Source organism: Ptychodera flava, chromosome 22, assembly GCF_041260155.1.
Source record: "Ptychodera flava strain L36383 chromosome 22, AS_Pfla_20210202, whole genome shotgun sequence".
NCBI lineage: Eukaryota > Metazoa > Hemichordata > Enteropneusta > Ptychoderidae > Ptychodera > Ptychodera flava.
Window position 1 is genome coordinate 26,631,902 of NC_091949.1, and position 22,725 is coordinate 26,654,626.

General features: G+C 36.2%; 1 protein-coding gene across 2 annotated transcripts in view; it reads left to right on the plus strand.

Moving 5' to 3' along the window:
- Window positions 1-22,508, plus strand: part of LOC139123065 (pentraxin fusion protein-like) — a 32,530-nt gene extending 10,022 nt beyond the window's left edge. Inside the window, exons 3-12 of one of the 2 annotated variants that reach the window (XM_070689035.1) lie at window positions 10,436-10,648; window positions 11,920-17,649; window positions 18,227-18,317; window positions 18,399-18,717; window positions 19,178-19,289; window positions 19,831-19,958; window positions 20,934-21,061; window positions 21,486-21,714; window positions 21,871-21,962; window positions 22,372-22,508. In XM_070689035.1, the coding sequence (XP_070545136.1) occupies window positions 20,963-21,061; window positions 21,486-21,714; window positions 21,871-21,962; window positions 22,372-22,479 (528 nt within the window). In that variant the 5' untranslated portion in view covers window positions 10,436-10,648; window positions 11,920-17,649; window positions 18,227-18,317; ... (2 more) ...; window positions 19,831-19,958; window positions 20,934-20,962 and the 3' untranslated portion in view covers window positions 22,480-22,508. Of the gene's footprint in view, window positions 1-10,435; window positions 10,649-11,919; window positions 17,650-18,226; window positions 18,318-18,398; window positions 18,718-19,177; window positions 19,290-19,830; window positions 19,959-20,933; window positions 21,062-21,485; window positions 21,715-21,870; window positions 21,963-22,371 lie in introns of those variants that run through there. The other variant, XM_070689034.1, reaches the window with a different exon arrangement.
- The last annotated feature ends 217 nt before the right edge of the window (window positions 22,509-22,725 follow it).

The window sequence follows — 22,725 nt, forward strand, 5'->3', positions numbered from 1 at the left end:
CATGATGAAACATTATAGAAACGGTTAAGTTGAAATGAAATTGTGAAGATATATACGTAGTTGTTAGTTCCTTGAGACATTGTTCCGGGGGACTTATAGGTTTGGGCCTGTCCTTGCGCCCGTGTGTGCGTACGTGCGTGCATCCGTCCGTCCATTCCCGCAGATATCTCAGAGATGCCTGGAGCGAATTCATTCAAACGTGGTATGAGGATTACTCCCAATGCCATACATATGCATATGCACGTCGATTTGTTCAGTGCTCCAATTCAAATGACCGTGTGACGGCCATTTTATTTAAAAAGCGGGGACTATGTCATTTACAATGAATTTTTTGGAAAAAAGAGCTATGTTTCTACTGTGAGTGCACTGAATTTGATGAAACTTTGTAAAGATGTTCTTCACACAGAGCTATGATAGTAAACATGAGATTTGTCAGTATTGCATCTATTATTTGCTAATTTTTATATTACACAGTCCCATAATAGCCTACAAAGTCGCATAGCAGTGTCATGCAAATTAATTGCTAATTTACATATCTAATGAACTTTCTTAATTAGTGGGCTATCACCAGAATTACTGCAATAAATTTGATAAAACGTGGTAGAGATGTTGATCTCTTAGTACTGTAATACTGTATGAAGATATTAAGCAGTATCATATCAATTAATTGCTAATTTGCATATTTGATGAACTTTCATAATTAGTGTGACATGTCTAGAAATGCTGCAGATTATTTGATGAAACTTGGCACAGATGTTGATCATTCCGTAGCATAATGACGTGCATAGATATGTAGTGGTATAATGTCAATCAACTACTTATTTGCATGTTAAATTAATTTTCGTAAATTAGGCTGATTTGTCAAGAAATAGTTCATCAAATTTCATGAAACTTGGTACAGATGTTGAGCTCACATTGCTATAACATTTGAATGATTAAACTTAGCATTTCATGTTAATTAATGTTAATTTACATATTTTATGAACCCTCCTAATTAGAGTGATATGTACAGAAATACTTCATCAAATTTGATGAAACTTGGTACATATGTTGATCTCACAGTGCTGTAATACAATTCATTGACACTTAGCAGTATCGATTATGAAATGTGGTACAGGTGATAATCTATCAGTGTTATCATAGAATGCCAGCCTGTCTGGCAACATCCTGTCTATTAAGTACCAATTGACTTATTTAATGACCTTTGTGTAATTAGGGTGGCAGCCCACATTGGTTTTACGTTTTCAACACAATGGAATTCATTCTTAATCACAGACCACATTTATAAACTGGACTCTATCCTCTCCAAGGACTTGTAATCAACGCACCCATTAACAAGTACGAACTGTATCATCAACGATGACTTGTTTATCCTATATATGATTTTGTATGGCAGTATCGCTGCAGTATTGTATGCAGGCAACAATTCAGTAAAGTGATATAAAAGTAATTATTAGTAAATATTCGTAGTATATTTTAATTTTTATATGAAAATCCAATATGTTAATGACTTTCTTTCACCAGTAAAAAAATGTGTCAATATTACTGGTGGGGACCAGGAAAGTAGTTCTAGTGGAACTAATCAAGTCCCTGGCCCAGAATTCATACAAATTATGATATCAAAGTAATATAGTTTGCCATCCTTTTCAAGAAGTACATATTACATTTCAACAGCGAGGTGACAACACATTAAAAACCAAAAAATACAGAGATTCACTGTTCTGAGTTCAAAAGAAAAATTTTAAGTGAGGTTTTAAATAAATTTTTTGATTTTATGGTCATTGGAATTTCGTTCCAATGCTTAGCAATAGAATAATATATATTATACCACTCATGGTCATGTGACACATTGTTCTCACCGTACATTTATTAATGCAACACCAATTGTTCTTATGCAAATAAGTAAACCATTACGGTTTATTGATATGGAAATTAGTAAACCTTACAGTTTAATGAATAAACTTCATTATCATATGAATACAGACGTAATGTTTACTACTTTCCATATCAATGTACGCGTAAAGGTTTACTTATCTACATACAAACGAAAATTAAACATCACGAACTAGCGAAATTACATTTCAATGACAACTTATCACCGCGTTGATTTTGAATAAAAACATGGCCTGATGAACTTGTGTACGAGGTTATTAAACGTAGTGGTATCTGACAAGCAGCACGGAGAATGGTACTCTTCAACTTTTACATCAACTTTTGTCACAGGTTGTGGAGATTGTAAAGCGTTAGACACGGTTTTCTGCAGGAAATTGCTGATACGCAGTGTACGTGCGAAATTCTTCATCAGGACGATGACCCGTGCATTCTTTAAATAGTTGTTCATTGAAGCCCTTATTCATACAAAGAAGTTTCTGCAGCAGCCTGAATTTAATGAAAATAATCAATAATTGAAAAATATTGCCGTCGAAAAGGAATGACATTCGAGCGGAAAGTAATGGAATCCCACACTTGAAACTCCGTTCAAAGGACAACACTCAGCGGGCGGGATAGACCAATTGCATCGAACGTTTCATATTATCATGTCACATTAAACTGGCCTTTCGAAACCCCGATGGAAAAAACAATAACGATAACATTCACGCCGGGAAAATGTAAGAAAATAATTGAAACTAACCTGCCCGAAATGCCGGTATGATATCCAGATATTCCACACATCCACAAATGAATATTTCGCTGCTTTTAACTGGAGTTGCTTTAAGTTTCTCGCTTCAGGTACGTCCCCATGCATCCGACACTGACACGCCTGATCCGGTAGACTTGCGTGTATTTTGAAGTACGCGAGATACTTATTTTTCAGTCAATTGTGCACTGTTCACGGCAGCAGGAAATCTTTCACTTTCATGTTTGCCGTTAGGTAAAATCCTCTCTGTCATCCAGTGGCATAGTGTTATCAAACAGCGAGCAAAACCGTTCCGCTTCGCTTGATTAAATTGTGTCGCAGATATACAAGTATGCGTCCATACTGGTGGCGTGGCCGATGCACATTAACATGCACATGCATCATACCACGTGGCAAATCGATATGCACCTGGGTCAGTGCCGTCAGTTTGTTAGCCAATGAGAAAGCTGTATTAAACTATCTATTGTGTCAGAATTGCAATCCTTATGCACCAGGTGTTTTAAGGCGCAATGCAAATTGATCATTCTGATAGCATCGCACAACTAGGTCATGATATTTTTCGAATTTCATCTTTTTTCGTGGTATAAGTAGGTAATTATACAGGTTCTCGTGTGTTTACAATTCTAAACCTCACGGCTTTAGCTGGCAAGTTGTAAACTGCACTCGGCCTTCGGCCTCGTGCGGTTTACAACATGCCTAAAGCCGTGAGGTTTAGAATTGTAAACCTACTCGAACCCGTACAATTACCTATAGGTAAGCGGACGAGTAGGAGGCGGTTTACGGAATTTAACGGTACAGTTTGCCAGTAAAACTCCGAGGCCCGCAGGGCCGAGGAGTTTTATGGCAAACTATACCGTTAAATTCCGTAAACCGCCGACTACGAGTTCGCTGACCGTGTTATACCACGAATTTGCCGAGTTTTAGAGCCTTGTTTGCACGCCGAATGTTTTTATTTGTAATTTTAGTGCAGTGCAAGTTGAAACTTTGGTAGGAAAACATTGACACGTTTTGACACCTTGTTGAACGAAAGTATAAAAAAATAACGCATGATTGGATAAAACAAAGTTGACATGTGTTGCTATTGTAGTGCGATGACGTGTTGAGCACCTGGTTTGATTTGAATGTATGAATTATGTTTGATTGATTGGTTGGTTGAATGAAGTGAAAAGGTGTTTTTAGATTGACGTTAGAGTCACGTTTTGCTCATTTGGGTCGAAAACTTTGAGCACCATACACGCAATTGCAGAGTTGCTCTAAGTATATCAATATGGCGGATGAAGTACAAATGGAATTTGTATCCGATGCACTTCAACTACCAAAGCCAAAGATGGAAAAGAAATGTCCCCCTGTCATGCCAGTGCTAACGGCCACAATCGGAAGAACATGCTACACGTCAGAGGAAGGCGCAACAGAAACTGCAAGTACAAAAAAACTATGTCTAGATCCACAATGACTGTGGTACTGCGTGTGTGTTTGCCTGTAGCTAGATTTAACTTTACCTAAGGCGACTGAAACCTCTACATTCAGTGTTGATAACTGACTTTGAAGTCTTACATTTCAGCTTCGAATGATCGTGATAACAATAACCTGAACACAGAAGTGATATTTGCAATCAATACCGTTATTTCACGGAGACCTGTAATTCATTTTGAGATGTACAGTCGTGCAAAATTAATTCAGTCCGGTGATTCTTTTAAAGTGTCTTTCCTCTGTACTTAATGGTGAAATAAATTTCTTCTGGTATAATGTCTCGCATTTGTTGTTTTTTTTACTCGTCGCCACGTGACTTCCTTTTGTTTAAAAAGTGTCCATTTTACAAGTTCTTTTGTTTAAAAGTGTCCGATTTACCAGTAAACCGGACAGTTTTTAACAAAAGAACTGTCCGATTTACTAGTAAATCGGACACGTTTTAAACAAAAGAACTTGTAAATCGGACACTTTTTAAACAAAAGAAAGCCAGGTGGTAATTATAAAATATTCGGTTATGGAAATTAGAGAGCATGGTTAGAACAATGGGCACGAGGCGAAGAGTGGTATAACTATACTTATATTGAGTTAATTTTAAATTTACCTTTGGAATAACAAAACTGTCGCCAGTAGCTAAACGTGTTTCATATGTATGTGAAATTGATGAAGCATAACGATCTACTGAATGCCCATAATGACCAGTTTTTAAGTCAAAAGCAAATACACAGGTCTGAAACTTACGAAGTTTATAAACATTGAGAATGCCAAGTTGCTGAAACAATGGAGCACTGTGTGTAATGTTAATAGAAAAAGTTATCAGTCTGACCACTCTCTTTTGTAATCTAAAAATCCTGTCTAGATAGGTTTTATACGCATTTCCCCATATTTCAATACAATACATTATATGAGGGAGAATAAAACAATTGTACAATAACAATAAAATTGATTTTGGAAGATAATGACGTAAATATGATATAAGACCTACTTTTTGACTAACCTTCTTGATAATTGTTTCAATGTGATATTTCCATGTTAAAGAAGAATCCAGAGTAACCCCAAGATAGATAGCAGAAAAAACATTTTGAATTGCTAAATCACCAACAAATAAAGCACCCTGAGGGTCAAAATTTCTGCGAGCAGTTTTAAAGATAATGTAGTTTGTTTTGTCAACATTAACAGTAAGCTTGTTGGACTTGCCCCAGGTATGTACTTTTGTTAACTCTGTATTTAAAATATCCAGATCAATTCTATGTATGTTATCTGAATAAAATAAATTGGTGTCATCAGCAAATAACCTGAATTGAAATATCTGAGATGATTTGCTGATATCGTTGATATATATTAAAAAGAGAAGAGGGCCTAGGATAGATCCCTATTAGCGAGACTCAGCGCGATATGGTGAATCTAGGTTTCTTTTCATTATCACACATCAGTTGCCCATAATAAAGTCGCAGCATGGACAAATTAAGCAGCGTACTATCAGGTTATTTGGATTATACAACAAAGGATGCGCGAGGACATTGGGGCAGCGTATTATTAATCAATGACAATTGGCGTCCAGCCCTTCCGATGCTATGATACTTGATATACGGTATTCCAGTACATCTGTTCTGACATTTTTGATTTGTAATTTCTATAATTCCAATCGTAATAATGCAGAAGCCCTCAATCGTTTAAGTGGAAAAAATCAGAAGGGAAATGCACGATATCCAACTTTTCCTAGAATTTAAAATCCGTAGCAATTTAAGGCCAACCGAATTTTCATGCCGAAATTACAGAAGCTGTAATGAAATATCGTCAAATTCCTTCACGTGATTTTCGTTTACCGTTGGCCTATCCGATTATGGATATTACATGAAACTCCATGCATTACGCGGCCGGCTTATATTTAATGATGATATTAGAAATCTAAATGAGCATTCTCTCGAAATCCAGCACATAATGCATTGTTCGCAAGAAACAAGTCAGAAGATGCTCAGACCATCGCCTGCCGTATGCCTGGAATAAATCGAATATCGTAATTTGGTGCGAATCAGGAAGTTTGTATTTGTCTATCTTTCATTTCTGGTGTTGACCTTGACTTCTCTCCTTTTTAATCTAAGTACCGAGACATTGTTTTACTCCATAAGCTGTACCAAGTTCTTATACTGCATTGGCGACATGTAAAGGTCAAATTCACGACAAATGCCGTGCTTAGCGCATGATCTTCTAACGCTGCACTCTTTACAAGCCTCTTGCGTCGGAATTAAGACTTTTGATATAGCTGCTGATATATCTGTAACTTTTTCCGGATTCAAGAAGTGCCTTTATGCGACTATCAACTAAAAAAATGTGAAAAAAATGTGAAAAATATTCTACGTGAGATAGTGTAAGTACCTCTTTTTGTATTTCTTAAATCAAAGTTATAATTTTTAATGACCGGTCCTACATTGTGAGCTGGATGAAGAAATTACTTGAATTTATGGTACAATTTTGATATCATCTAATGATTACTAGAACTCGCTTTGTATCATACAACTTATGATTTAAACTACGAAGCAGAGTGTTAAAGTGGGTGTAATGTTCTCATTTATCGGCTACATTAGTAGCTTGATACAGACTCTCAATCATTCCATGTTCTGATTGGCTGAAAGCAGCCACCCCTGATTAATGCAAAATCGTATTATGGCAGTATTAGCAGGTCGTCATGGATATGTAAATCTTGTTTCAGATTACACATTAAATTTATACACACCTATAATGAGGTCAGGATTTTAGTAAAAATCCTGGCGTTACTGGCGTATCCGAAAGGAGAGTGCGCTGATTCTATAACAGGCTTGGTATTTATCATCACAACGCGCGAAGAACTTTATGAAGAAGTTGGGATGCTGCAACGGAAGTTTAGAGAAGGAACTATGACTGTGTTGCCCCGAGCAAGATGAACAACCCAATGATCAACGTTATAAAAACGTCACTAAGCAGGAAAAATGTACCAATCTTTCTTAGGAGCATGGTCCTGTAATCTGGTGTCAGCTCCGATCAAACGAACGCACAAGCGGGCGTGTCTGGTCAAACCAATCGGGATATACCCATATGTGATTCAGTGATAGTCTACTATGAGTTGATCTTATTGAATATAACATATTTTTGTAAAGTGCAGAAGCAATAAACGCAGTGTTCATGATGTAGCGAATTTTCAACAATAGCTTTCAGATTTCTAATCACCAGGATTGGTCACTCCAAAACGACAGTTTGACATATTGAATTTAAAGTTGTTTTCATTGTCTTGAAATACATGAAAAAGTGGAATATCTTGCATCTCCTTTCTGTTTTATTCAAGATAAAAGATTAAAGGCTTGTACATTATTACGATTAAAATAATCGACATTACAAATCGAAAATGTCAAAACATGTGTCTTAGAATATGGTATATCAAGTATCACAGCATCAGAAGGGACGGACGCAACTTGTCATGGATTGTATCGCTCGACGGTATTTTGCGGTCTTTTCCCTATATTAAACCTTCTTAGGCCAAATTAAATAAATCATTTGTTTTGCGTCCGCGCGCGACTAGGTTTTTGGAGATTTTTGGGGAAAAACTCCACAAACTTTCCTTTCAAACTTTCGCGTTGGTGGCGCTATTTTGTTGCAAAAACAAGTCGTGGCAGTCGAATTTCACTAATAGACCATGCGGTGACGTAAAATGGTACTCTATATACCTTTACCCCTGTCGATACTCGCCGCCTCATGTTCTCGCTGTCTTTTGTGGCTTTGCCTGTAGTGTCGTTGCCTTCACGATAAAAATGGATGAAAGCAGGGAAATAATCGAAGTTACAAAACAGGAAACCTTTGCATGGCAACTTGAAGGCATGACCAGTGCCAGCAATTGGGACTTGAACAGAGAGAGATTCAGTTGGCCATTTGGACTTGGGTGCCACGACTCATAGAGTATGATGGCAGACAGAAAAATAAGAGTGTTGAAGCCTATCCTAGTTTATCGGTCTTTCAGGTTTACGAAATATTTGGTTCATCTGTCCATTTTAACTTGAGACAAAAACAAACCAGTGATCAGTCCTGTAAACGAAATGCCTTTTACGTGCTTTTATGTTCAGTTTGGGTAAGGGAAAATATATCAAGGATAATAGAATCCCTCTGTCAAAGTTCAAACTTTTAGTAGGCGGTCGTCGCCAGTTTTGAAGGAGGTCACGCTTTCTGCATTAATGACATGGGCTGGTAATTCATTCCAAGTGTCCACAACTCTTGCTGGAAAAAATACTTCCTTTTGTTAAGTCAAACGGTTAGTTTATGAAGTTTGGCACAGTGTTCGCGAGTTCTTGAGTCGGCTGCTAACTAAAGTGCAAGGTTACTGTGGTCATGGCCTTTGATAATTGCTTAGAGTTGGATCATGTCGCCGCGAATTCTTCTTTGTTCAAGCGTTATTAAACCAAGCTATTTAAGTCTATTTTGATAATCGTAGTGTAGGAGTTCAGATATCATGTCCTTTTATACCCATGGTGACCAAGCTTGTACCGCATATTCGAGCTGTGTTTTCACAAGTTGCTTGTTGTGAAGAATGACATTTTTTGATTTGATCGACAATGATCGTTTGATGAGACCAAGCATTCTGTTTGCCTTTTTTACAAACGTAACACACTGACTTGACGGTTTTAAGGTAGAAGGAAGTAGGACGCCCAAATCCTTTTCTTCAGTTGTAAGTCCCATTGAAATATTGTTCACAGAGTATTCATGGAAGGGGTTGTTCATTTTTGTAGCATGTTCATATCAGCTTGTAGAATTTCATGATCTCTACAATTTCTGAAGAGGTGATATGTTTGGTATCATAAGTCATTTTTTGAGTTCAGAACTAATTTCGCCGCCAGTGTGATTGATGTAGATTAGAAAGAGTACTGGTCCAAGAACTGAACCCTGAGGGACATCACTTGTGACGTATTCTCCATTCATATGATGCTCCATTTATGACTACTTGCTGTTGTCTATTTGTCAACCAAGCTTTGATCCACCGTAGAATATTTCCATTTATGTCATGATACTTCATCTTTTCAATCAATCTGAGGTGTGGTACTTTGAAAGTGCAATGAAAATAGATGTGAAGCGTTCACCTAAATTTGGATCTGATGAATCTGTGCGTGGAGACTTGGTAATTGCGAAATGATTTATTTTATTTGATGGAAAGGAAAAGTGCTGGTTTTACGAATGGTCCTGATGAAGCTACAGGGAAGACTTTGTCACCAATGTCTTGTTCTCTCAGATGCCCCATCTTTCTAAGATTGAATGCAGAGACTTCAAGTTACCCAATCTGTTTGATGTTTCTTTCAAAACAAAGACACCTTTCAGCAAGACTATGACATTCTATCAGAGCATAAACATTACCCAAGAAACTTGAAATAAACGTGCAAGAACTTGAGGACAAAAGACTGCTACTATATACTGTTATGGTGTACCAATTCCTCAAACTTTCCATGAGGTTGTCAAGGTGCTGTGCAATGGTATTGACATGTGGACACTTCGAATGCACAAGAAAGAAATCTAAAACTAATAAGAGAAAAGCAGACGTCGAAGAATTACTTTATTTTGATCCATTTGTCATGCAAATGCATACAGTGATCATACAATGTGTCACACTATGACATGAGTATTCATGTTATTTGAGAAAAATTGTCCAATAAAGGCAAACTGATTTTGCGTTAAATTTTCTGTGTGTGTTTTTAACCGCTTACCCGCGTACCTTTTAGGATTTTGAGTGGATGCAAATGAAAGAATTTACTTACTTTGGCCTTAATATACATTTTAACTTCGTGACATGAGCGTCACACGGATTGAGTTTTGACCGTTTGTGTGAAATGTCGACATTTGTTCGAACGATTTATGGCGCAAGTATGGGACGCTACCTTAGAAGCGCTTCTTGACTGTCTGTAAGCTACACGTACAAATGGCAAGACATACCTCATATCGCCAATATGCCCCTTGAAACCGTTTAACAGTTAACGTGGAGGCAGCCGCAGAATGCACTGCAAATGGGGATGGGGACGGAAACGGTAAATGTAACAAAATGGACGTTCCGCGCGGCTTTGTAAGGCACGCAATTGTTTTATGTTATCTATCATGGATGTATAATAAGTTACAAAAATTAACAATAAATTGCCGAATATTTCTATGTTATGATTGTATATGCCTTTGATCGGTTAGGTCTTTAAAAGCCTCAGCCTTAAATACAGGAAAAGTGTAGGTTCTAATACCCTGTCAGTCTTTGTAACTCATGCAATAGTGTATCAACTAACACATTACAACCAGTCATTGCGTACATTTAACATGCCATAATTTACATTTCAGGTGAACGTTTAAAGGGTGCTGTCGTGCGTGTTGGCAAAGAAATGACTATCACACACAACAGGATGTGTGGTGCTGCACTCACATTGAATCAAGTTTACCCGAATCCTGTAACTGTTGATTGCGGTGGATGGACAGGACGCTTTGTGAGTGTGCAGCTTGAAGGATACAATACGTCTCTGACCCTTTGTGAAGTCGAGGTTTATGGACACAAAGGTAATATACGCAGTAATGGTAACGTACAATATCAATCCTACACACGCCTGATTCGAGTGAGAATGAGTCAGGGTGACAGATACTTTTGGAAGTTATTCAGAAGCAGAACACAGCCGTAGAAAGTACAGCTCCGACTGTTCCAATTGATCTTGTAGGATGACTTAAGCAGGGACACAGTGAACAACATGGAATAATAAAATACTAAAAGACGTTTTGAAAAATCTGTCGAAAATCTACCAACTTTGTAGTGCATCGCAAATAGACGTAAAGGGTCATAGACGTTTAGTCTAATGAAATTGAGTTTCCGGTAACATGACTTCGAAAATTAGGGTAGGGAGGTCTGAGAAATTTTTATGTACCTTTTTGTTGGCTGACACCCATAAAATATAGTCACATTAAGACGATTTACTCAAAAACTTTTGAAAATGCGAAAAATATGACTGGAGTGAACATATTTATCAAGAGTCGCTCGAATTACCAAAAACACGCATACTTTATATTCGGTCTTATTGACGTTTTCTGTCGATTTGTTGCTGTAATGATATAGTCTCCAGGTTCAGAAATGTAATGAAGTTGGACGATATAGTTTACCAATGCATCTCTAGAAATAGCAATATTTAGTGAATGTAAACTACTGTATTACTAATGTATACTACTGTATTAGAAACCTGAAGCATACTATCGGTAGCACGTTGAGGTACGTCTTTTACGAACCCTTTTATAAAGCTGATGATATTACCCGTGTTATGTAGGTGGGCTTTTTTTTCTTTAGCCCTCGAGAACTGTAACTGTAACTGTAACTGTTAAGTTGCGACAATGAAAGAGAACCCAATTACGACTTCCACGTGTATTAGAGGTACTATGGACTACTAAACAGCATCGACTGATATTCGCTGAAGTGACAAAGTGGAATATACTGAAAAAATTGTGAAAACTCAGTTAAAATGGTGAAATTTGAATCGTCATATATGGTACCATGTTGAGCGCAACTGAAAAAAGAAGGAATTTTGAGTATGACGAACTAATAACATGCACAAGCCAAGTTTGACGTATCTGAATAAAATGTACCGCATTGGCGCTGTTGTTATGAACTAAAAAAGTTCGATATTTTGTCATCGCATGAATACATTTCTATCATACGACAGTAGCAAATATGGTGGAGTTGTATTGCATGTAAACGTTGTTATACTATGTGTTGGCGTATTTCGAATTCTACTAGGTAAAGATTCTTTCATTTTCCAATTGTCTCATCTTTAAGTATTCTATCACAGATACTGAAAACCCGTCCATCAGCTGCCCAGCAGATGTTAACAAAACTGCGAATGTTGAAACTCCTTCAGTGGCTGTGCATTGGCCACTTCCAAATGCTACTGATAATTCAGGGGATGTGAGTATTTCTGGAAGCAACCATCCTGGAAGTAACTTTACCGTTGGAACGACGGTTGTGTCTTATGAAGCTTCGGATCCTTCTGGCAATAATGCGTCATGTTCCTTTATTGTGAGAGTGAAAGGTACGGTTCTGATAAAATTTATATACAAAAGTGACCTTCGTGATTGAGAAAGTTTTCAATTAGCATCAAGTGCAACATTTTGTAGCAAGTGATGGTAACGCATTGTATGGCAATATGAAAATTTCTTTTGTTAATTGTGCATGCCTTTATAGACTTGATGTGTAGACTACATCTGCAATTAAACTGTAGTACGTAGTTGATGTTGAGAGATTCGACAAGATTACAAAGAACAAAAACATTGAAGACTACATAAAAATGCAGTGATACCTAATATGGTTACAACGTTGTCAATGTATAAACACAGTGTTTGGATTCTTTCCAATGTTTTCAGTGTTTTGACAGAATAAATAGTGCTAAAGCGTTTGGTTATTAATGAGGCAATATCTTCTATACGATGATTTAGGGAGAGCCATTTGATTTGATTTTATGACAATGATAAAGGACAGACGGAATTACTTTTGTATTACAGTTAGCATCGATTAGTGTTTATTCTAAAACACTTTGTTAATATTTAGGTACCATTCCTTACCAATTATTTCCATAATAACGTAACGGCAACTATACTCGAGGAAATTTTGCAATACACTATTTCGTTTCCCATGACGGGCCAAATATAAATTTATGTTGGAAAAGATACAGCCCTGGAAAATCAGCAGGTCGCTTTTCCTTCCAATTCTCCTCCCCCTTCTTCCTTCTCTTCCTCCTCAGCTCCTCCTCCTCCTCCTTCTTTTTTAGAAAGACGATACTCGTGTTCGTGAGAATTCTGGTTTTATAGAGGTTGATAAAATTCGTGAAAATGAAAATAAGGATGTTGAGAACAATAAGGCAAAATCACAGTCCGCAGACGAAGTCACATCTGTTGATGAAAATTCTGAAAAAAAAATACCTCATCTCAGTAAAAACTTTGAATCCAGTGAAGTCAAAGGCAAGGATAAAGGTGATAATTATGCTGCAGTCGTCCATGCTGATGACGACAGTGTACGAATCCCTGCTTTTCCTTCTTAAATATGTTCTTTTCAACTCCCGTGTTTTCCTTTGATCCACCTTCATCTTCTTCACTTTCAATTGCTCAGTCTCAATCCGTAAATTTTGCTGAAACTCCGTTTTCAGATGTTATTTTTTGCCTTCCAGTCCCCTTTCTCCTGAAAAGTTTCTCAAAGTGAGTCTATTTTGGAGTGATAACATCAAATTCGTTTGATGTTCTCTGCGAAGTTCCTTATCGTGATAATGAGTCCATTTCTTCTAAAATATCTGAATTCTCAGAGTTTCAAGAGAAGATGCAAATTAATCCTTCTAGTTAACTTGAATTTTTAGAAGAAATGAAAGATTCGAAAAATATGATAGAAAAATGTCAAGATTATTGTTCAGATTTAAAAGATCTCATAAAGTCATTCATTGACTTACGCAAGTCAGATCTTGTTACTTGTCAACAGAGAAATCGTATTCATAAACTTGTGACTAAGTTACAAAAATATGCTAGACCGTGTTAAAACTTGGCAATTAGTAAACATTGAAAGTAAAATTTCTCTTGTTTTTTGCTTGTCTACTGATGGCAAGTATTTTAGTCATTTCTTGGAATGTGAATGATTGACATGATTCTTTAAAACAGTACAACACCTTGTCTTCGTTGACGCCTAACCATTGCACTGATTTTTTATTTTCTACAAGAAACGCATTCTACAGTGGCTAATCAGCCACAGTGGCAAGTCATTTGGCGTGCGCTTATTTACTTCTCTAACGGAGCGAGTTATTCTGCTGGTGTTGCAGTACTTTAACCGCAAAACAAAAATGTTGATGTTGTTTCTGTCAAAAGTGTCATTCATGGTCATTTACTGAATTTGCATGTTAAAATGAATGGTATTTCCTATCATTTTTTCAATGTTTTGCTCCTGTCAATGGAGATGATAGTTCTAATTTCTTTCAAGGTCGTTTAAATTTCTCCTTGATTTTGATCTTGACAATGAAAATTTGTTATAGCGGTAGACTTTAATTGTTTTCGTTCTAGTTTTCGACACTCAATGAATCTGAAACTAATTCACAGTTTTTCTTATATCTGGAAAGGTTCAAAGAAAGTCGTTAATCCGATACTTATCTCTAACGTAAAGATCATATAATTATAGAAACTCAGAGTGAAATTCGTCAGCTTACTCGCCAGTTTTTTTCACAATCTTTTTTCTCCTTGGCCAGTTCAACTGAAGAACAAAATGTACTGCTTCATGATCTACCTTAATTTCCGGCTGACAAAGTTACTCAACTTGATGAATCTATTAGTACATACACCTATGCACTCAAGAACATTGCAAATGGTAAAACGCCTGGTGTTGATGGCATACCTTGTGAATTTTATTAATAATTCTGGCCAACGTCCCGTCGTAGAGCTGTTATCACACTCCTTCCGAAACAAGGTGATGACTCTCTTTTCAAGAGCTGGAGACCTATCAGTTTGCGTTCCTCTGATTATAAAATTTTCACTAAAGCTTTATCACTTCGCTAGAAACAAGCTTTGCAAGTTATTATTCATGTAGATTAAAGTTATACTGTTCCAGGCAGTCAGATTTTTTATGATATTCATTTAATGCGAGTTGCATTCATTTTCATAATCAAATAAATCTTCCGATTCTTTCTTTGGATCAAAAGGCTTTTGATCGTTTCAGTCATCATTATCATTTCCAAAGTCTGCATACATTGGGGTTTGGTGAAAATTTCATCAACTTTATTGAACTTCTGTATACACGAGCCGATAGTCTTGTCGGTGTTGACAGTTACTTTCCTGCTCCAGTTCAGTTTTCACGCAGTATAAGGCAAGATTGCTCCTTATCTGGTCAGCTTTATGCCATTGTTATTGAACCTCTTTTACACAAAATCAGACAAAATACTTGTAATACTGATTTTTGAGGTTTAAATATTGGTTTTCTGTCTATGAACATACTAGTAATGCAAAAGTTAACTATCGTAAATCTCAAGGTTTTTTGGTCGGCTTCATGGCGTGGGCGTACCGATCATCCCCTTGAAATTCTGTGAAATATTGGTCTCAAAGTCCTTGGTACTTATTTCGGTAGCAGTAATGAGTATTTTTCAAACAACTGGGCTGAGTGTGCTACCAAGATCGACAATAAGTTATCTTGGTGGAATAGATATGCTCCTGCTATGTCATTCCAAGGCCGTGTTATCGTTATTAATCAACTTGCTGCAACCAAACTCTTTCATCGTTGAATTTGCCCCTGTCCTCTTGCTTTTATCATTGATGAAATTCAGCACAAATTTCTTCTGGCAAGGAAAACATAGGTTGCAAAGTCAATCAGTTTTTGCTCCATTGACGTTAGGAGGGCAAAATCTTATCGATCTCTTTTCACGTTTGAAAGCTTTCAGGTTAAATTATCTTCAAAGATATCTGTATTAAGGTCTCGATCATCCTTAATTTTTGTTCGCTGATATTTATTTTAGAAGTGTTGATAATATCAATTACACCTCTCAATTTTTTACATTCAATTTTCAGTGCGTTCCAGAATTTCTGCCTAAATTTTATCTTGAGTTTTTGAGAGTCTGAAATTCATATATTTTGCTGAGAAAAGCTAGACCCTTTTCAATCAAAGACATTTTCCATGAAGCCCTTTGTACAATGATTGTGTTAGTTTTTTCAAATTCTCCTGATAGCACTCTTGTTAATCACTTTATAAGTGCTGGCATTACAAAAGTTTTTGATCGTTTTGACCCTTTCCAAAAAACTTGGCGCTCCCTACGCTGGTTTAAAAACTTTGTTTCTATTCATTCAGATAGCATTTTATCAAATATGGTCAAAACGTTGGTTGAGTCTATTCCCCGTGATTGGAAAAACAAAATTCAAAGTTATTTTGAAGAGGAAATTGATTTTGATGACGTTCATTCTTGTCGTCGTCCTTCGTATTCTTTCGAATTTATTTGTAAAGGCACTGGAGACCATATTATTTTGAATTGCCCTTTGTATAAATTTGATAAGGGTAGCATATATAAATTCTTAATTATGTCTAAAATCATGGGAAAATAAACGTCAAGATACAGTTTGGAGAGATCTGCTTTCAATTCCTGAAAATATCAAATCTTTGTTCACTTCATGTTATCTCAGTCCAATTCCCCCCAAAAGAAGGAGATCTTAAATTGCGTTTTCTCCATGGTACGTACGCAACTGGCTCGTTTATGTTCCATTCTTGGTATAGCTCATCCTGTAATTCTGTTTTCTGTAGTGCTAGAGATGACCTTTAACACATATTTTTAGAATGCCCTCGTCTTTCTCCTTTGTTCAGTCTCCTTCGTAAACTCTGTCACCGTTTTCTTGGTTAGGAATGCCAGATTTTATACTGATGGTTTATTTTAGGCCCACACTTTGATAGATCGTACATGGACAAGAATACTTCTGCACTTTATACATTTTCTTATTATTACATCTAAAATTGTTATTCATATGACGAGACGAAATGCAATCAATGATCATGATCCCTCAACCGGTAAAATACTTGTTTCTGTTTTTGAAAAGGCGAGTTTGTTCTCGCAGTTTAGAAGAATACAATAACTTCACGCTCAATTCAAACATAGGTGCTTTAACAACATTCGATGTGTTCATGACATCATTGCTTCTGTAGACATTGATGGAATAATTACTATTGATTCAAAATTGTTGTGAACACTTTTCTTTTGTGTGCCTCCACCTCTAAGCACACTCTCCTTTTTGCCGACACCTAACTCGTCCTTGGCACGATACTCCTCGGAATGAGAGGGGTAGTCGGTTGAAAAGATTCATAGTTGGCATGTCCATTCTCATTGGAGGTTAGGCGGCATTTTTCTGCAAGATGTAAGGTGTTCTTGTTCTAATTCTTTGTAAATTTCTGTCGCTCTTTTCTTGATTCGGAAGTTTGTTTTGCTTTCTCCTATTTAATTGATATTTTTTCATGCACCTCCGATCTTGCCTTCTGTAAATGACAAAATTGTGCTTTTTAAAGATTTAATTGGTATCTTTCCTTATGTTGCTGTGATATAGCTATCTGATTGCCTTTTCACCAGTTATCTCCGTCTCGCTTCAGCTTCAGTGTCATAGCCATTTTGCAGTTTTTGCTGCCTTTCATAGTGCCCAACCTTGCTGAATTTATTTAGTAATTGATCATTATTTGCTATTACGCATTAGTCTGATTTCGATTATGCCTTTCGTCTCAAAAATTGAAATGATTTGATATGTACTTTTCTGTGCAGGAGTTTAATTTTAGTAATAATCGTTCATTTAAAAAATCAAAATCTGCCTCTCTCTCTCTCTCTCTCTCTCTCTCTCTCTGCGCCAATATAAGACTGTGGTTTATTGTCACATCTTTAATAGCATTGAATCATTGAATGAGCAAATGTCATGTTTTTTTCTCACGTGCGTATATTCACCTCGCTGCAAACAACTTGGATATCAACATACCGCAAGTCAAGCCAACGGTAAGGGATGTAAATACAACGCGTTCGAATGTGTCGACGACGAAAGTAAGTAAATGATAATATGATAGTCTTACCTGCTGTCATAGTTACCTTTCCCCTTTACCGGATTTTCAATGACGAGACAAACCCAATGAGACTAAGCAATTGCCAAAACAATAGAAATAATGGAATATTAATCAAGCGGCGAGGCATGAAAATATCCTACATTTGATATTCACTTTTATACAGGATAACTTTTTGCTGTCTTCAGCTATTTCACGACTCGAAATTGAAAGACTTAAACTTTCAATTAGCTCAAACTTTCCTCAAGCAAACTTCTCTTTCAAAATAAAAAAGGTAAATCGAGGATTACCGTCAAAATTTTTGCTCAAGAGAAACATATTTTCTCATATTTACCGATATTTGGAATTCAAAATGGTCGCCATGAGGGAAAAGAAGGAGAGAAGAAATTCCCGATTTTCACAACACTTTCTTTGCTCCACAAGCTTCAAAATGAGTCCCCACAAGTGGTAGGCGGAAACATTACAAAAGTTTGAGAGAACACGAGACGCATACTACCTTAATTTAGCCTGGTTTGTCTTAAATTTTGTAAATTATAAATTGAGACACTTTTGTTTGATAGGTAATTGGGTATTTGGAAGAATTGTCTGAGTCGATTGATGGGCTTCGCAGTGTTATCGTATCATCCGAAGAAAGCCAATCAATAGCCAAAGGTGAGTAAAATTCAAACACAGCACTGAATCCAATGCCCAATAAGAACGAGACAAATTAGCACATTAGCCTTTCTCTCACAGATATTTTACAGGTCATGGATGGAAGCATATCGGCAGTAGTGCATTCAATCTCACCAGATGAAAACAACGACAGTAACGTGGATCTGTTAACTCAACCCTTACTCAATGCAGCCGACAAACTATCAAAGTTTGTCCTTCGCAACACAGAACCTGGTTCTGGCTCAATTGTGTTAGATACACAATTTATTCTATTGCATTTGGAAAGCAGCCCAGTCTATAATCTTACAAACTCTTCCATAATACTTGGGGATGGCAATGTACTATACCTGCAGAAGACAAGCTCTTTTCTGTCTCGCCATCTGAAAATATCAACAGGATTGTAAGTAAATTTTGGTCCTTTTTATCAACAATGATTGCTGGATATGTAATTTGTTGATCTGTTTATCTAGATGAAAAAGTTTAAGATCGAGGAAAAACGTAATTAAGTAGTTTGGAAGTGTTATTAGAAATTGATACATGATAACAGTATGGAATTCCGGTAATTTTACGTAAAATTAATACTTTATAAAAGAGGATAAATGTGTGTCTGACATCATCTTTTTCAAATTGTCAAGGTTAATCATGATTAGTTGAACAGTTTATCTGAAAAAAGGGGAAAAATTACGAACAATTTCTACAAGGTCACAATTATATTTCTTCTCAAGAAAAACTACTTTGAGTTTGATTTTCTTTCTCTAAAAACTTGATTCACCAGTGGTGAAAAAAAAGCAAAATGTTTTCATTGATTTATTTATTTGTAGTTCGAAGATTTAATTTTATTTCATTTCATTTAAATACAGTGTACACGATTGAAAAGAAACTTATTTCAAGCACGGATCGACAGCAACTTTAATCCGATGAATGACGTATTGAGTTTGACTTTCTCTGACAGAAATGACAATGATTTTGAAGGTAATTAACTCGTATATTTTTTATGGCCTTCGGGTACATTTTCAAACCTTGGTTTAAAGTAATTGAAAAAAAATTAAAGTTACAAAGAATGTTAATAATGACTTACGGCGATGATTCCAAATGTTCTACATTAGAATCAAATTAAAGAACCTCAGATACTATTCTATTATCATTGTTGTTTCGGAAACAAAAATCTCCAAATTATATTTCAAAAACTATGGCAATAAAATAAAAGTATAGTAATTGCACTTTCCACTTTTCATCTTTAACTATATCCCTAATCGACATTCCAACAAATTATTTACGAAGCTAAGATCATATATGTGTTCATATCTGTCAATTACCCCAAATGTCTTTTGATATCGTCGACTATAGCCATTGTTTCTTCTCCAGTGTGGTAAAATTATTGATGAAATTATGAGTGTGTACATTAACACACATGATTTGTTTTTCTTATCTAAATGTGAACAATATAAACATTTAGTAAACAGTGTGCACTTGGTTACAATATTGGTTTATTTTTCCCGTATTTACCTGCCAGTAAATAACACTGAGGACAATATCATAGTGATGCTTGATACAGACCCTCCCCCACCAGCAGAGCAGACCTTCGTACGAGGCATCTTCCTTGAAGTTCAGATTGTTACTTACTTTGGCTTCGTTATCGAGGTGAGCAAAGAATTAACACACTGTTACAGGATAAGTGTTTCTTTGGAATATCGTGAGAAAATTGGTAGGGCACATAGCGCCCGTCTAGCGTTTAAAACACGTGAAGGTCCAAAAGCTGCAAAGCAGACTATATAGCGTAATATCTAATATATATATATATATATATATATATATATATATATATATATATATATATATATATATATATATATATATATATATGACGTTTGTAACACAACAAGGAAAACAAAGCTTGTCTTTACATCATCGTTCATAATGGATATTAAACACTGCAGTTTTACAGAATTTCATTCTTAGTTGTGTAATGTATATTCGAGTGTCTGCAGGCGTATTTTCCCACTTCGAAATACACTCTATATTACTTTCATTCAGAAATGCTTTGACCTTATATTTGTGCAGATACACCAGTTATTCCACGCAGTCATTATCTGGTTTGAGCCTTCGGGTACATTTTCAAACCTTGGTTTAAAGTAATTGAAAAAAAAATTAAAGTTACAAAGAATGTTAATAATGACTTACGGCGATGATTCCAAATGTTCTACATTAGAATCAAATTAAAGAACCTCAGATACTATTCTATTATCATTGTTGTTTCGGAAACAAAAATCTCCAAATTATATTTCAAAAACTATGGCAATAAAATAAAAGTATAGTAATTGCACTTTCCACTTTTCATCTTTAACTATATCCCTAATCGACATTCCAACAAATTATTTACGAAGCTAAGATCATATATGTGTTCATATCTGTCAATTACCCCAAATGTCTTTTGATATCGTCGACTATAGCCATTGTTTCTTCTCCAGTGTGGTAAAATTATTGATGAAATTATGAGTGTGTACATTAACACACATGATTTGTTTTTCTTATCTAAATGTGAACAATATAAACATTTAGTAAACAGTGTGCACTTGGTTACAATATTGGTTTATTTTTCCCGTATTTACCTGCCAGTAAATAACACTGAGGACAATATCATAGTGATGCTTGATACAGACCCTCCCCCACCAGCAGAGCAGACCTTCGTACGAGGCATCTTCCTTGAAGTTCAGAATGTTACTTACTTTGGCTTCGTTATCGAGGTGAGCAAAGAATTAACACACTGTTACAGGATAAGTGTTTCTTTGGAATATCGTGAGAAAATTGGTAGGGCACATAGCGCCCGTCTCTAGCGTTTAAAACACGTGAAGGTCCAAAAGCTGCAAAGCAGACTATATAGCGTAATATCTAATATATATATATATATATATATATATATATATATATATATATATATATATATATATATATATATATATATATATATATGACGTTTGTAACACAACAAGGAAAACAAAGCTTGTCTTTACATCATCGTTCATAATGGATATTAAACACTGCAGTTTTACAGAATTTCATTCTTAGTTGTGTAATGTATATTCGAGTGTCTGCAGGCGTATTTTCCCACTTCGAAATACACTCTATATTATTTTCATTCAGAAATGCTTTGACCTTATATTTGTGCAGATACACCAGTTATTCCACGCAGTCATTATCTGGTTTGAGCACTCTCAAGCTGTGTTTGGCAATACCACGGCTTATGTATTCAATAAGCGGCCGAATTGTACTGATAGTTGTCGTGGCTACCAGTTTTCTGTTGTCGTCACGTTCCACGGTGATTATTCCACGATCTTCATGCCAGAGCACTACTTTCTCAGATCTGGGGAGTATTATGTGACCTTCACGACACAAAAGTGTAAGTATTCTAACTTTTGCTTTTTTTTCTTTTTTACGGTTGCATCGAATGTGTGCCCATATCATTGGAATGTGTGCCCATTAATTTTGAATGCGGATGCTCGTACGAGGTAATGTAGGTCTAATAATTTCGCCCCTTTGAATTTCCGTTCTGCAGATGACGATATTACGTTGTTAGTGAGTGTCAAGCGACCAATGTGCAGTTACCTAAGTAATCAGCAGGAAACATGGAGGAGTGACGGATGTCAGGTAAACATGTTAAAGATACACTTCTTTATTTTTGTTTACTGTAAAACCGGAGGTACTAGTTGTAAGCAGTGCATCAGTCAGACAGAAGGTTTGGAAACGAAAACAAGCTCAATTGTATGTGTAGGAAAAATTAATTGTAATAGATAAAAATAGGCTATACGCTTTAAAACATGAATAGCAAAATGTATACGCCTCGTGCTATTCCTTCATATAGACAAAGGTGGGACAGTAAAATAAATATCATGCTATTTTCCAGATTTTGGACAATCATATGGTATAAATGCTAGAAGTCGGGGTGAAGTGCCGTCTAAATTTTCTTCACGATATTCTAGAGAAGCACTACATCTTTAACAGTTTATTTATTTTGAAATAAAATATCTAGACAATCCACCGTTTTTCTCTCTCATAGGTATCCCCGGCATCGAACATCACTTCTACTCTGTGCCTGTGCAATCATCTAACCGCGTTCGCCCAGCCACTTATCAGCCACCCTTCAGTTTACAGTGGTTTGCGTTGATGTATTGGCATTAGACTAACGAGATATATTGTCTAAATCAAGGCGTTGTCAACACTGTCAGGTGCAATTACCAGCTAAGCGGTAATATGAGTCGATCATAGAGGAATCAACTCTACAAAAGTTGAAACATTGTCTAGCAGTAGGTCAGACGCAGTCAAAACAATACTATCACCATCACGAACGTCCAGGCAGCCCGCTCACTGTCCAATACATATCACTTCCTTTCAGATGTAGATGTTTTGACTA